This window comes from Mustelus asterias, chromosome 2 (genome assembly GCF_964213995.1).
Source record: "Mustelus asterias chromosome 2, sMusAst1.hap1.1, whole genome shotgun sequence".
NCBI classification, from domain to species: domain Eukaryota; kingdom Metazoa; phylum Chordata; class Chondrichthyes; order Carcharhiniformes; family Triakidae; genus Mustelus; species Mustelus asterias.
The window spans coordinates 18824253-18840401 of NC_135802.1; the positions used below are offsets into that span (position 1 = coordinate 18824253).

General features: G+C 44.4%; 1 protein-coding gene and 1 non-coding gene across 3 annotated transcripts in view; both read left to right on the top strand.

Annotated features, from left to right (window-relative positions):
- The window catches only part of actr3b (actin related protein 3B), a 105995-nt gene that overhangs the window by 9047 nt on the left and 80799 nt on the right, over nt 1-16149 (top strand). For both annotated transcript variants that reach the window (XM_078227614.1, XM_078227622.1), the window contains exon 2: nt 13170-13225. In XM_078227614.1, the coding sequence (XP_078083740.1) occupies nt 13170-13225 (56 nt within the window). The remainder of the gene's footprint in view (nt 1-13169; nt 13226-16149) is intronic.
- Nucleotides 2507-2699, top strand: LOC144481470 (U2 spliceosomal RNA). Its single transcript, XR_013495744.1, has one exon. It is a non-coding gene; the product is annotated as a U2 spliceosomal RNA (small nuclear RNA).

Genomic DNA, 16149 nt, shown 5'->3' on the forward strand with positions numbered 1-16149 from the left:
CATGTCCAGCTCCCTCTTGAACATATCTAATGAACTGGCCCCAAAGCTTTCTGTGGTAGAGAATTCCACAGGTTCACAACTCTCTCAGTGAAGAAGTTCTTCCTCATCTCAGTCCTGAATGGCTTACCCCTTATTCTTCGACTGTGACCATTAGTTCTGGACTTCCCCAACATTGGGAACATTCTTCCTGCATCTAGCCTCTCAAGTCCCATTAGGATTTTATATGTTTCTATGAAATTCCATCTCATTCTTCTAAATTCCAGTGAGTACAAGCCCAGTCGATCCAATCTCTCTTCATGTGTTAGTCCTGCCATTCCAGGAATCAGTCTAGTGAACTTCCGCTGGACTCTCTCAATAGCAAGAACGTCCTTCCTCAGAAAAGGAGAACAAAACTGCACACAATACTCAAGGTGTGGCCTCACCAAGACCCTATATAATTGCAGCAGGACATCTTTACTCCTATACTCAAATCCTCTTGCTATGAAGGCCAGCATGCCATTAGCTTTCCTCACCGGTCCACATGGACTGCAATGGCTCAAGAATTTTGTGGAGCTGAGTCCACGAGAAGATCAGCCATGAACTTATTGAATGGCGGAGCAGACTTGAGGGGCCAGATGGCCTACTCCTGCTCCTAGTTCTTATGTTTAAGAAGGCCCATCCTACACTTTCTCGGGAGTAATAAGTATCTGTGATACTCCTATCCCAAAGAAAGAAGACTTATCTTTTAAATTATCCAAAGGAATACTTTGTGCTGTTGACAAAATTTGAGGTAAGCAGTAATTTAGGTTCAACTGGATTTCCCACCCTGCATAAACAAACTGCATAATGAACTTCAATGATAGCTGAATGTGGACTCAATATCTTTGTAACACTGCTCGTCCTTGTGCTCCTATGTATGCATATCGTGTCACCTATTTTTATTACTATGCAAGCAATGAACAATAAGAAGTTCCCCTTCAGGCACTGAATAATTTAATACCCTGATGTATTTAACTAGGTGTTCTGAGTTTTTGTGTAATTATGATTTCAATAAAGATTTGTTCAAATCAAATTGTTTATGATACAATTCCGAGTCAGTGAAGTGAAGATTGGTGAATTATTGTTTCTACAAGACTGCACAGCATCTTAAATCAGGATGCCAAGTAGATATTTCCATGTTGATCCTTGTGCCTTTGCGTGCTCCCCACCAGCTAAGTATTCTAATTCAATTACACTAAATGGAATTTGCAGCACAGAAAGAGGTCATTCAACCCAAAAGGTCGGTGCTGGTGTTTAAGCTCCATGAGTCACCTCCAATCTCTACAAATCCTTCTATTTCTTCTTCGTGTACTTGTCTAACTGCCCCTTAAATGCATCTATTTACCTCAACCACTCCATATTGGAACACGGTCCATATTGTTATCACTGGGTAAGGAAGTAAATCCTGAGTTCTTTCTTAAATGGTTTAGTAACTATCCTATATTTCTGACCCTGAGTTTTAGTTGCCCACCTCTCTCAAGTGGCAGCATCTTCTCTACCCGACCCAACCTAGTTTGCTCCATTTCTATTCTGAAATGAACACTAAATCAGTTTTGCACTTTCTCCATTGAACAAAGAACAGTACAGGAACAGGCCTTTCGGCCCACCAAGCCTGCACCAACCCATGACGCCTTCCTAAACTGAAGCCCTTTTGCCTCCGCACAGTCTGTGTCCCTCTGTTCCCTGCCTATTCATGTATCTGTCAAGATGCCTCTTAAACGTTGCTATTGTATCTTGTATTGCTTCTGTAGCCATTTTGTTTGGTAATATGGAGAACAGGAAATGCATTAAACTCCACTGCAATTCATTTGTCATCCACATGCCCATTGTACAAGCTTGTTAATATCATCTTATGTTTTGTTGCAGTCTTCCTCCGTATTAAATATACCAGCAAATTTCAAATTGTCCACCAATGGTTAAGTACTACTGATTCCTGAGCCTCAATCAAGTTTAAAAAAAAATTATGTCTTTGAGTAAAGGTTTCAACATCTTTCCTACCACAAAGGATAAGCTAAATGTCCTATAGTACCACCAATTTAATTTACATCACCTTTTGAATATAGGATTTTCTTTGCTCTTTCTACATACTATTTAATATGTTTATTTTAAGTGTTTACATCAAATTACTACTTAAATGTTCTGATTGACTTGGTTTTAATTCACAGTTGTATAATGTATGCCAAATTCTAATGACTTTTAATGCAGGGGATGTGATTTGATTTATTATTGTCACGTATTAACATACAGTGAAAAGTATTGTTTCTTGCGCGCTGTACAGACAAAACATACCATTCATAGAGAAGGAAACAAGAGAGTGCAGAATGTGGTGTTACAGTCATAGCTAGGGTGTAGAGAAAGATCAACTTTGATGCAAGGTAAGTCCATTCAAAAGGCTGATCGCAGCACGGAAGAAGCTGTTCTTGAGTTGGTTGGTACGTGACCTCAGACTTTTGTATCTTTTTCCTGAAGGAAGAAGGCTGTCATCCAATCCGCTTCTCGGCCTTTTGGCTAAGATCAAGTGTAGTATGGAGAGGATGCTGCACTTGGTTGAGGTCATTAGGTTACATTGAAGCTTCATATGTTTCATATGAAGCAATTTTTAAAAGCGGCATCTCAGCCTTTTGGCTAAGATGCAAGTCTTGGAGGAGGAACCTCCCCCTTCTCCAATCAGCTTGACTCATGTAGATCGGGCCCAGGACAGGGTGGTTTGGTCGCTTGCCCTGTTGTCAGTCTGGATCGGAAATGTCTCAACTTTTTGAGACTCTGAATTGGATTTGATTTGATTGAATTGGAAAAGTATATAAAAAAAAAAGGTGGCCTTTTGGCTAAGATCGAGTGTAGTATGGTCGGCAGCCCATGGTCGGCTGCACTTGGTCAAGGTCATTAGGTTACACTGAAGCTTCATATGTTTCATATGAAGCAATTTTTTAAAGCGGCATCTCGGCTTTTTGGCTAAGATGCAAATGAGCTCAAGTCTTGGAGGAGGAACCTCCCCCTCCTCCAATCAGCTTGGCTCATGTAGATCAGGCCCAAGACAGGGTGGTTTGGTTGCTCGCCCTGTCTAGTCAGTCTGGATCTGAAATGTCTCAACTTGTTGAGACTCTGAATTGGATTTGATTTGATTGAATTGGAAAAGTATTTTTAAAAAAAAGAAGGTGGAAGAGAGAATGTCCGGGGTGCGTGGGGTCCTTAATTATGCTGGCTGCTTTGCCGAGGAAGTGGGAAGAAATTACCTTTCAAACCTCCCCTTTTTAATGCATCTGTTTACCCCCTCTTGTTGCCCATAGTATTGTCCTACCAGTGTAAAATTTTCAGGATCATTTTTCAGTTATAGAAACCTAGCAACAGAAGTCAAGGCCATTCAGCCCCAATCACCTGTTCCATCATTAATGGAAAAGTGCATCCTTCACTCGTTTAAAAACCTAGTTCTAATTTTGAACGCTCATACTAAGACAAAATATAGTAGAATTTGGGTCAATTATCTTTTGTCATTTGGATCTGATGAGGTACCATTGACCTCAAACATTAATTGCCGAAAACCTCTGACCTTATCTGCTGCAGGGATTCTCCAGTGCTGCTGCAGTGAATGGGGTTTTGGCTGAGCGCCAAATTCTTCGCTCTCACTGGCAGCGGGATGGGAATGGATGAGATCGGAGAATCCTGTCCACTCTCTCTCCTCATGGATGCTGCCTGATCTGCTGAGTATTTCCAGCACTTGGTTTTTATTTCAGAGTTCTCGATTATGCTCTCATTCTGAATTTCTCCATCAGAGGAATTCGTTTCTCTTATGATTCTATTGAATACTTTTATAATTTTAAAGACCATTATTAGATCACCCCAAGATCTCCTAAATTGGGCTTGTCCAATGTGTGGACTGCAGGCCAGATGTGGCCCTCAGAGCCCCCCCTCCAGTGCCGTCCCTGGAGGTAGTTTTCAAAATGCCGGATTCTGAAAGAAACTCCTGCTCCAATAGCAGACTGTCTCACTCCTGCATTTTGCAGCTTATAGGCTCACTCGTGGCTGTTGGGCCTCATAGGAGAGGGAGAGTCTCGCGGCAGCTCAGTGGTTAGCGCTGCTGCCTCACAGCACCAGGGACCCGGGTTCAATTCCGTCCTCGGGTCACTTTGTGTAGAGTTTTCATATTCTCCCTGTGTCTGCGTGGGTTTCCTCAGGGTGCTCCAGTTTCCTCCCACACTCCAAAGATATGTGGGTTAGGTTGATTGGCCATGCTAAATTGCCCCTAGTGTCAGGGGGATCAGCAGGGTAAAAATGTGGAGTTGCAGGGATAGGGCCTGGGTGGGATTGTGGTTGGTGCAGACTCTGGACTGAATGGCCTCCTTCTGCACTGTAGGGATTCTATACCTATAAAGACTCATTCTGTGCCGGTGGGGGAGGGAGAGACCAGGTGCTGACCTGGGAGAGACTAGATGTAATGGTGCGGGCAGGTTGGGGTGGGGTAGTGTGGCAGTGCATGGTGCAAATGAAGCTACTCACTGCCCAGGGGTGTGGGGAAGAATGTGAGTGAGATGTGGGAAGGGTGTGTATGGCTCACTCACAGTCTCAGTATCTCACTCGCCCCCACCCCCACAACAATGCGCAATCACACCCACTCAAGAGATTGGGAGTGAGCCAGATTTTTAAAACCTCTCCCAATCTAACGCTGATCTTTATTCATTAATTAACTTATTGCTTTATTTTTGCTCAGCAAGTTGCTTGTTTTTGTCACACTGCAACGTTATCCTCAAATTCATATTTAATGTTCAAATTTGCTCATTGGCTCTTCGAATGAGATGAAAATGGAAATGTGGCCCCCAAGTGAAAAGGTTGGGCACGCCTGTTATGAATTTTCCCTGGCACAGACTGGAAAGTGCTTAGAGCTGGGGGACCGGACGGGGAGGAATTTGTAAAATGCGTACTGGAAGGTTCTTTGGAACAGTATGTAGATAGCCCGACTAGAGAGGGGGCTATTCAGGACCTAGTTCTGGGAAATGAGCCTGGTCAGATCGTCAAAGTTTCAGTAGGGGAACATGTGGCAAATAGTGACCACAACTCTGTTAACTTTAGGATAGTAATGGACAAGGATGAGTGCTGTCCTACGGGCAGGGTGCTAAATTGGGGGAAGGCTGACTATAGCCGGATTAGGCAGGAATTGGTGGATGTTGATTGGGAGAGGATGTTCGAGGGTAAGTCCGCGTCTGGCATGTGGGAGTCTTTTAAGGAACTATTGATAAGGCTGCAGGATAGGCATGTGCCTGTAAAAAGGAAAGATAGGAAAGGTAGGATTCGAGAGCCGTGGATAACCAGGGAAATTGAGGATCTGATTAAAATGAAAAGGGAGGCGTACGTTAAGTCCAGGCAACTAAAAACAGATGGAGCTCTGGAGGAATACAGAGAGAGTAGGAAAGATCTCAAACGGGGAGTTAGAAGGGCAAAAAGAGGTCACGAGATGTTCTTGGCAGGCAGGATTAAGGAGAATCCTAAGGCATTCTATTCATACGTTAGGAACAAAAGAGTTGTTAGGGAGAAAATCGGACCTCTCAGGGACAAAGGAGGGGAATTATGCTTAGAACCCAAGGGAATAGGGGAGATCCTAAATGAATACTTTGCATCGGTATTCACGAAGGAGAGGGGCGTGTTAACCGGGAGTGTCTCGGAGGGAGGTGTTGACCCGTTAGAGAAAATCTCCATTACAAGAGAGGAAGAGTTAGGTTTTTTAGGGAACATTAAAACTGACAAAGCCCCAGGGCCTGATGGCATCTATCCTCGACTGCTCAGGGAGACGAGAGGTGAAATTGCTGGGCCTCTGACGGAAATCTTTGTCGCTTCTTTGGACACGGGTGAGGTCCCTGAGGATTGGAGGATAGCGAATGTGGTTTAAGAAGGGTAGCAGGGATAACCCAGGAAATTATAGGCCGGTGAGCTTGACGTCCGTGGTAGGGAAGTTGTTGGAGAGGATTCTTAGAGACAGGATGTATGTGCATTTAGAACGGAACAATCTCATTAGTGACAGACAGCATGGTTTTGTAAGAGGGAGGTCGTGCCTTACAAATTTGGTGGAGTTTTTTGAGGAAGTGACAAAAATGGTTGATGAAGGAAGGGCCGTGGATGTCGTCTATATGGATTTCAGTAAGGCATTTGACAAAGTCCCACATGGCAGGTTGGTTAAGAAGGTTAAGGCTCATGGGATACAGGGAGAAGTGGCTAGATGGGTGGAGAACTGGCTTGGCCATAGGAGACAGAGGGTAGTGGTCGAAGGGTCTTTTTCCGGCTGGAGGTCTGTGACCAGTGGTGTTCCGCAGGGCTCTGTACTGGGACCTCTGCTATTTGTGATATATACAAATGATTTGGAAGAAGGTGTAACTGGTGCAATCAGCAAGTTTGCGGATGACACGAAGATGGCTGGAATTGCGGATAGCGAAGAGCATTGTCGGGCAATACAGCAGGATATAGATAGGCTGGAAAATTGGGCGGAGAGGTGGCAGATGGAATTTAATCCGGATAAATGCGAAGTGATGCATTTTGTAAGAAATAATGTCGGGAGGAGTTATACAATAAATGGCAGAGTCATCAGGAGTATAGAAACACAGAGGGACCTAGGTGTGCAAGTCCACAAATCCTTGAAGGTGGCAACACAGGTGGAGAAGGTGGTGAAGAAGGCATATGGTATGCTTGCCTTTATAGGACGGGGTATAGAGTATAAAAGCTGGAGTCTGATGATGCAGCTGTATAGAACGCTGGTTAGGCCACATTTGGAGTACTGCGTCCAGTTCTGGTCGCCGCACTACCAGAAGGACGTGGAGGCATTGGAGAGAGTGCAGAGAAGGTTTACCAGGATGTTGCCTGGTATGGAGGGTCTTAGCTATGAGGAGAGATTGGGTAGACTGGGGTTGTTCTCCTTGGAAAGATGGAGAATGAGGGGAGATCTAATAGAGGTATACAAGATTATGAAGGGTATAGATAGGGTGAACAGTGGGAAGCTTTTTCCCAGGTCGGAGGTGACGATCACGAGGGGTCACGGGCTCAAGCTGAGAGGGGCGAAGTATAACTCAGACATCAGAGGGACGTTTTTTACACAGAGGGTGGTGGGGGCCTGGAATGCGCTGCCAAGTAGGGTGGTGGAGGCAGGCACGCTGACATTGTTTAAGACTTACCTGGATAGTCACATGAGCAGCCTGGGAATGGAGGGATACAAACGATTGGTCTAGTTGGACCAAGGAACGGCACAGGCTTGGAGGGCCGAAGGGCCTGTTTCCTGTGCTGTACTGTTCTTTTTTCTTTGTTCTTAAGGGAATGCAAGCCAACCTATTCTCATAATTCAACAATATCAGGACTGATTTGTGCCTCAACTCTATTTACTGATCAATTGAAGCTTTCAAAATGGTCTTGAAGCATTTTCCGAAAAGGAAATGTAAAAACGGACAGCGTGCGTTTCTACAGATATTTAAACAGGAAAGGAGTCAGTAAAATGAGTGTTGGTCCTCTGAGTGAGAATGGGGAGCTAATGGGAGACGATAAGGAAATGGCAGATGGAATTAACAGATATTTGCTTTCATATTTACTGTAGAGGATACAAGAAATATTCCAGTAACAGCTGTAAGGTGGAGGGGAGAGAGGAACTTGGTGAAATTACAATCGCTACGGAAACAATACTGAGCGAACTGATGGTGCTGTGGGCTGACAAGTCTCTGGGTTCTGATAGACTTCACCCTCGGGTCAAAAGAGGTGCCTAATGAGGTAGCAGATGCGTTGGTGTTAATTTTCCAAAATTGCCTTGATTATGGAAAGGTTGCATCACACTGGAAAGTGACATATATATAACCCCTCTATTCAAAGAGAGAGGGAGGGAGCAAACAGGAAATTATAGGCCAGTTAGCTTGACATCTGTCATGGGCAAGCTGTTAGAATCAATCATTAAAGAGGTTGTACCTGGGCATGTAGACAAGCTCAAGGTAATTGGGAAGAGTCAGCATGGTTTTATGAAAGGGGAGTCCTGTTTGACCAATTTACTAGAAGTAACATGCTGTGGATAGAGGGGAGCCTGGAGACTCTACTGGGATTTCCAGAAAGTGTTTGATAAGGTGCCAAACCAAAGATTATTGCAAAAAATAGAAGCTCATGGTGTAGGGGGTAACGTTTTAGCCATGGCTGAAGATTATCTGGTTGCCAGAAAACGGATGTAACAATGAAATTTCTGGCGGCCAAACAGTTGGTGAAGTGACGACTATTTACAGGAAGAAAAGACTATTTGCAAGAATTATTTACAGCAAAACAACAGCCCTAACATAACAATCGCAACCTGCTTGTCCAGGCCGCAACTGTGGGTTTTAAAGCCCGCTCTCCATCTCCAAATCATGTGTGCTGTCGTCCTATTGGCCAGGGAGCCACCGAGTCCTTGGGATTTGCCAAAACCTTGGACAAAGAGGTCACATGGTCTCGAGGTCACCGTGATATTCTTCCCCCTTCAGGTCCCCTATAACCTAAAGACCTTGACGTTAATACCTTTGACCTCAGCCTATCGGGGGACTTCTGTCTCTGTCGAGAGCGACAGAGTATCACTGGTTGGAATTTCTCTTCAGGAATGGTCTTGCTCCGGCCAGCATCTCCATCGGCTTCTGTCGGTACAAGGATGCCGTCTGTGGCAACAGATTCTGGGATCACAGTGGCCTGGTTGGTGCTCTCAGTATTTTGGTCAATACTAACTGTGGGCACATTTGGGGTTGGCGACACCGCCAGCTTTAATGGGGGCTCTTTTCTCAAAGTCTAAATGTTTTCTCAGGATCTTGTCCTGGGGTCTCACCTCTTATGAACCTGGTTCAGTCTTTATGACAGCAGTTCCTCCGATCCAGCTCCCAATGGGTGCCACAAAACTTGACTGTTCACCTGAAACGATCTCTCCGCCTTTTTGAAGAGTCGTGATTCCTTTTACGGATATCTTGTCTGCCAAATTTGGAAATGTGAGGCTTAGTCTTGTTTTAGTTTATTTATTAGTGTCACAAGTAGGATTACATTAACACTGCAATGAAGTTATGTGAAAACCCCCTAGTAGCCACACTCCGGCGCCTGTTCAAATACACTGGGGGGGAATTTAGCATGGCCAATACATCTAACCAGCACGTCTTTCAGACTGTCGGAGGAAACCGGAGCACCCGGAGGAAACCCACGCAGACACGGGGAGAACGTGCAGACTCCACACACACTGATCCAAGCTGGGAATCGAACCTCTGTCCTTGGTGCTGTGAGGCAGCCGTGCTAACCACTGTGCCACCTTTCTTGTCCAAGGTTTCTTGTTTGATCCCCACCAGTATTTCTGCCGGGGCTATTCCTGTTGTTCAGTGTAATTTTGTTCTACAGGCTAATAAAAATTGTGCAATCTTGGTACGTATGGACGCTGGAGACTACTTTTTGATTCCGGATTTGATAGCTTGATCCTCCAAACCGTTTGGCGATGGGTGGTGTGGCGCTGTTTTGATGTGCTTAATACCACAGAAAAGCATGAATTTCTGAAACTCCATGCTGTTGAAAGCAGCACTATTATCTAAAACCAGGACCTCTGGTATTCCGTGAATGCAAAGACACTGACATAATGTTCCAGTTGCTGGGTAAGAAGTAGTGGACTTCATTTGGTATGCGTCCATCTGAGGAGCGTTTTGGGAGAAGTTGCTGCAGTTGCCCTGACTGTATAGTGGGTGAAGGAAGAACCCCTCCAGAGACTAACAGGAGAAGAACATCCAACAAAGGAAGACATGAATATTGTACCAGAAATACTGAGAGGAACATGTTTTAGTGAGGAGTTGAAGAAAATCAGCATTAGTAGAGAAATGATTTTGGGGAAATTGATGGGATTGAAGGTGGATAAATTTCTGGGTCCTGATATTCTTCATCCCAGAGTACTTTAAGAAGTGGCCCTGGAAATAGTACATCCATTGGTGATTATTTTCCAAAATTCTTTGAGCTCTGGAATAGTTCCCACAGTTTGGAGGGTAGCTAATGTAAGCCCACTATTCAAAAACGGAGGGAGAGAGAAAACAGGGAACTATAGACCAGTGAGCCTAATGTCGGTACTGGGGAAGTTGCGAGAGTCCGTTATCAAGGATTTCATAACTCGGCATTTGGAAGGCAGTGGCATATTCAGATGAAGTCAGCATGGATTTACAAAAGGGAAATCATGCTTGACGAATCTATTGGAATTCTTTTGAGGATGTAACTAGTAGAGTTGACTGAGGCGAACCAGTGGATGTGGTTTATTTAGACTTTCAGAAGGCTTTCGACAAGGTCTCACATAACGGACTACTGTGTAAAGTTTGCAAAATCCTACTAATTGTCCTGGCTTGAGATAATTCATACCTCTTTAGCCAGTGTTTATCCCTCTCTCCATTCTCACTGTTTGTACCTGTAAAGACTCAACATTCCAACCATTTTTCACATTCCAATCTGTAATCATCTTGCAACTGTGTCTTTGTCTATATATGCCATGTTTGCGAGCCTACCTCCACTCACCTGATGAAGGAGCAGCATTCTGCAAGCTCCTGGTTGCAAATAAACGTGGTTTATTAAACCTGGTGTTGTGAGACTTCTTAAGTTAAAGCACGTGGGATTGCAGGTAATGTCTTGAGATGGATAGAAAGCTGGTTAGCAGATAGGAAGCAGAGTTGGCATAAATTGGTCTTTTTCTGATTGGCAGTCAGTGACTGGTGGGATTCTGCAGGGATCTGTGCTAGGACCCCAACTGTTCACATTATATATTAATGATTTGAAAGAGGAAACTGAATGTATTATCTCCAAATTTGCAGATGATACAAAGTTGGGTGGGAGGGTGAGCTGTGAGGAGGATGCAGAGATGTTTCAGTGTGATTTGGACAGGCTGTGTGTGTGGGCATGTGCATGGCAGATGCAGTATAATGTGGATAAATGTGAAGTTATCCACTTTGGTAGCAATAATAGGAAAAGATTATTACTTGAATGGGTGTAAATTGAGAGAGGTGGATACTCATTGAGAGCTTGGAGTCCTCGTGCATCAGTCGCTGAAAGTAATTGTGCAGGTGCAGCAGGCAGTAAAGAAGGCAAATGGTATGTTGGCCTTCATAGCGAGAGGATTTGAGTATAGTGACAGAGAGGTTCTGCTGCAATTGTATAGGGCATTGGTGAGGTCACACCAGCAGGTATTGTGTGCAGTTTTGGTGTCCTTATCTGAGGAAGGATGTCTTTGCTACAGAGGGAGTACTGTGAAGGTTTACCAGCCTGATTCCTGGGATGGCAGGTCTGTCATATGAGACTAAGTCGGTTAGGATTATATTCATTCAGAAAGAATGTTCCCAATGGTGTGGGAGTCCAGAATTAGGGTCATTGTTTGAAGATAAAGGGTAAACCTTTTAGAACTGAGGTGAGGAGAGTGGTGAATGTGTTGAATTCACTACCACAGAAAGTAAATGAGGCCAAAACGTTGTCTGATTTCAAGAAGAAATTAGATATAGCTCTTGGGGCTAAAGGGATCAAGGGATATGGGGGGGAAGGGGGATCAGGATATTGAATTTGGTGATCAGCCATGATCAAAATGAATGGTGGAGCAGGTTCAAAGGGCCGAATGGTCTACTCCTGCTTCTAGTTTCTATGTTACGTGTCCCCAGACTTTTGTATGTTTTTCCCGATGGAAGAAGGTGGAAGAGAGTATGTCCGGGGTGTGTGGGGTCCTTGATTATGCTGGCTGCTTTTCCGAGGCAGCGGAAAGTGTAGACAGTGTCAATAGATGGGAGGCTGGTTTTCGTGATGGACTGGGGCATCGTTCACAACCCTTTGTAGTTTCTTGCCGTCAGAGCAGGAGCCATACCACGCTGTGAACTAATAAGATGTGCTGGTAAGGTATATTGACCCGAACAGGCACTGGATTAGGAATTTTACAGTAACTTCATTGCATTGTTATGACTAATAAATGAACTTTAAAATTTGAAAGAGTGCTTTCTATGATGCATCTGTAAAAGTTGGTGAAAGTAGTAGTGGATATGCCAAATTTCCTTAGCCGCCAGAGAAAGTAGAGGCTTTGGTGGGCTTTCTTAACTATAGCGTGGAAGGACCAGGACAGTTTGCTGGTGATCTGGACACCTAGAAAGCTGAAGCTTTTGACCATTTCCACTTTGTCCCCGTTGATGTCGACAGGGCCATGTCATCCACTATGCTTCCTGAAATCGATGACTATCTCCTTAGTTTTGTTGACATTGAGGGAGAGATTATTGTCGTTGCACCAGTTCAACAGATTCTCTATCTTATTCCTGTACTCTGTCTCATCGTTGTTTGAGACCTGGCCCACCACAGTGGTGTTATCAGCAAACTTGAAAATGGAGTCGGAGGAGTATTTGGTCACGCAGTCATCAGTGTACAAGGATTATAATAAGGGGCTGAGGACACTTAAGCCTACTTGTGGTACTAATCAATAAACTGATTAGTACAACTGCAGTTCCTGATGCCATGGAAACATTGATCTGGGGACCCAGGCAATTCCAGGATTTTGCTAGGGCCTAGATGGCGGGTCCCAGCCCAGTGGGGCAGGGGACTGGATTTGGAGGGTGAGGGAGTATCGTGGAATGCCATAGAGCGTGTGGACTCTCGGCCACAGGATGAACCCGTCGCAGCTCCCATCGCAGATAAAATGCCAATAAAGATGAGAGGGAGGGCAAAAGCCACTGAGAGGCCTCAACTGGCCAAAGGATGCACAGTATCAGCCGAGGTGGGTGTGTGACAGGCATGGCACTCCTGCCATGGCATTCGATTTCAGGCCTTCTCCACCTGCCAGCTGCTTCTGTAAGGAGCTGTAAAATTCCATCTTTTGTTTTTCTGTCTTTTGGTTTACCAGTGTTACATGTTGTCATGAGGAAATGGCTGTTGTTTTGGAAACTCTGAAATGATTTATCATTCTCTTGTTTGAAACCGTTTACTCCAACATACTATATCAAACTAAGGCAAATTTACCTGATCAATTTGCTGAAGTGAGTGTTCTGTTTTTTTTCCTCCCATCTTTTTAATCTACTTTTTGACTGAAGCTTTGTCTGCTGGCACTGTGATTCTCTTTAAACACATTAAAGTGAAATATTTCTTCGACTATTTTTGACATTAACATTTTAAAGAAAAATCTTAAGTACTTCTTTCTGCTGTCTCTGCAGGTACACAAAGCTTGGCTACGCAGGTAACACAGAACCGCAATTTATCATTCCTTCATGTAAGTACAATAAACGTCCTTTTTAACTATCTCAAATGTTACCTTTTAAGAGTATTTTGAGCAAGTTTTATTCTACTATAATGAGGTGGTACCGGAATATAATTTTAATGAGGGGCAAATTCATTGGGGAAGTGCTGAATTTTACCTGAAACAATAAAGTTTATTAGTCACACGTAGGCTTACATTAACACTGCAATGAAGTTACTGTGAAAATCTCCTAGTTGCCACACTCCGGCGCCCGTTCGGGTACACTGAGGGGGAATTTAGCCTGGCCAATCCACCTAACCAGCACGTCTTTCGGACTGTGGGAGGAAACCGGAGCACCCGGAGGAAACCCACGCAGACATGGGGAGAATGCGCAGACTCCACACAGACAGTGACCCAAGCCGGGAATCGAACCCAGGTCCCTGGCACTGTGAGGCAGCAGTGCTAACAACTGTGCCACCGTAATGCCCACCTGCCGTGTTTTATGTCAGAGGGGCAGAGGTATTGTAGTATAGAGTATAATGTGGGGAAATGTGAAATTCTCCATTTTGGCAGGAATAATTAAAAAACAGCATATTAGAACATAGAACATTACAGCGCAGTACAGGCCCTTCGGCCCTCGATGTTGCGCCGACCAGTGAAACCAATCTAAAGCCCATCTAAGCTACACTATTCCAATATCATCCATATGTTTATCCAATAACCATTTGAATGCTCTTAATGTTGAGAGATATTATCTAAATGTTGAGGGATCGTTGCGCTCTGAAATGCAGCGGGCTTTGGGTGTCTTAGTGCATAAATAACAAAGAGCCAGTATGTAGGTATAGCAAGTAATTAGGAATGCTAATAGAAGGTTATCATTTATTATGAGGGAAATTGAATACAAAGGTAGAGAGGTTTTGTTTCAGTTGTACAGGGCACTGGTGAGACCAAATCTGGAATACTGTGTATTACCTTGGGCAGGATTTTCTGGCCATTCCTGCCGGTGGGAATTTCCAATCCCACCGAGGGTGACTCACTGCAGCAGAGCAGCCGATGAGCAATGAAAATGGCTGTTAACGTCGGTGGGACTGGAATGGTGAGTTGTCTCCACCATGGGAAAGCATGCGACAGTTCACCAGCCCTTATTTCAGGAAGCATAGGAACATAGGATTTAGGAACAAAATAGGCAATTCAGCCGTTTGAGCCTGCTCCGCCATTCAATCAGATCATGGCTGATCTCTCCCTGGTCTCAAATCCACTTGTTCCCCATATCTCCTTATCCCTTTTTATTAGAAATATATCTATCTCCCTCTTGAAACCATCCATGATTCAGACTTCACAGCGCTATCATAGAAAGAAATCATAGAAACCCTACAGTGCAGAAGGAGGCCATTCGGCCCATCGAGTCTGCACCGACCACAATCCCACCCAGGCCCTACCCCCACATATTTTACCCGCTAATCCCTCTAACCTACACATCCCAGGACTCTAAGGGGCAATTTTTTAACCTGGCCAATCAACCTAACCCGCACATCTTTGGACTGTGGGAGGAAACCGGAGCACCCGGAGGAAACCCACGCAGACACGAGGAGAATGTGCAAACTCCTTTTTTAAAAAAGGGGCAGCGAGTTCCACAAATTCACCACCCTCATCTTAGTGTTAAATCTACCGCCTCGCAACCTATACCTGTGACCTCTTGTTCTAGATTGCCCCATAAGAGGAAACATTTGGCCTGCATTTACTTTATCAATCCCTTTTAAAATTTTGCACACCTTGCTGTGGCACCCTGCTAGTCACATTTCGCCAGCTAGAGAAGGACCCGTTTATCCCAATCCTCAGGGTAAGGTACTCTGTCAGAGAGTCGGTGCAGACTCGATGGGCCGAATGGCCTCTTCTGCACTGTTGGGATTCTATATTCAAAAGTTGTGACTGTTGGTGAAAAGAAGATTAAGAAGAGGTTTCATAGAGGTGTTGAAAATCATGAAGGATCTCGACAAAGTGGATAGGAAGAAACTGTTCCAATTGATGGAAGGATCACGAGTCAGAGGGCACTGATTTTAACCCAAAGAGAGAAAATGCTGGAAAATCTCAGCAGGTCTGGCAGCATCTGTGAGGAGAGAAAAGAGCTGACTTTTCGAATCCAGATGATCCTTTGTCAAAGCTAAAAGACAGAGAAAGTGGGAGATATTTATACTGCAGGGTGAGGGAATGAAAGATGAGTCACAGCAACAAAAACAAGGGGAAAGGCTGCTAATGGCAGTCCATAAAGAGAATGGAAGGTGTGAATGGCCAAACGGCTGAGAAGCTGTAAGCTGTGACAGATGAAGATGTGGAAGGCTGGGGGGGGGGGGCGGTAAATGGAGAAAAAGGGGGAGAAAAGCTAAGAATAGGGGGAAGAGTGGGAGGGGGAAAGAAAAATAAAGAAAGACATTGAAGAAATAAAAGGTAGAGAACAGTTGAAAATTAAATACTGGTTTTAAGATGATTGGAAAAAGAAGCAGCAACGACATGAGGAAAAAGCTTTTTATGCAGCGGGTGGTGAGGCTACAATACTGTGCCTGAGTGTTGTCAAGGCAGCTTCTTGTGGCTTTTAAAACGAATTGGAAAATTATCTGAAGAAAATCATTACAGAGCTATGGAGAAAAGGTAGGGAGTGGGACTAGAGGAGATGCTCTAGCAGTGAGCCGGCATGGATACAACGGATACATCTTCTGCACTGTAACCATTCTGATTCTGTAATCAAATGATGAATGTCTTTGATACAGTAAATAGGAAACTCTTCCACTCGACAGCGAGGTTGGTATCCGGCGGTACAGAGGGCACAGATCTGGGTTGGAAGGCAAAAGAACCAGAATCCTTTTTACAAACATTGTTGTGATTTGGAATGTGGGAGGAAGCGGGTGGTTAGAAACAGATGCGACGGACTCTTTCAAAAGGGTATTGAGTAAATATCGAGG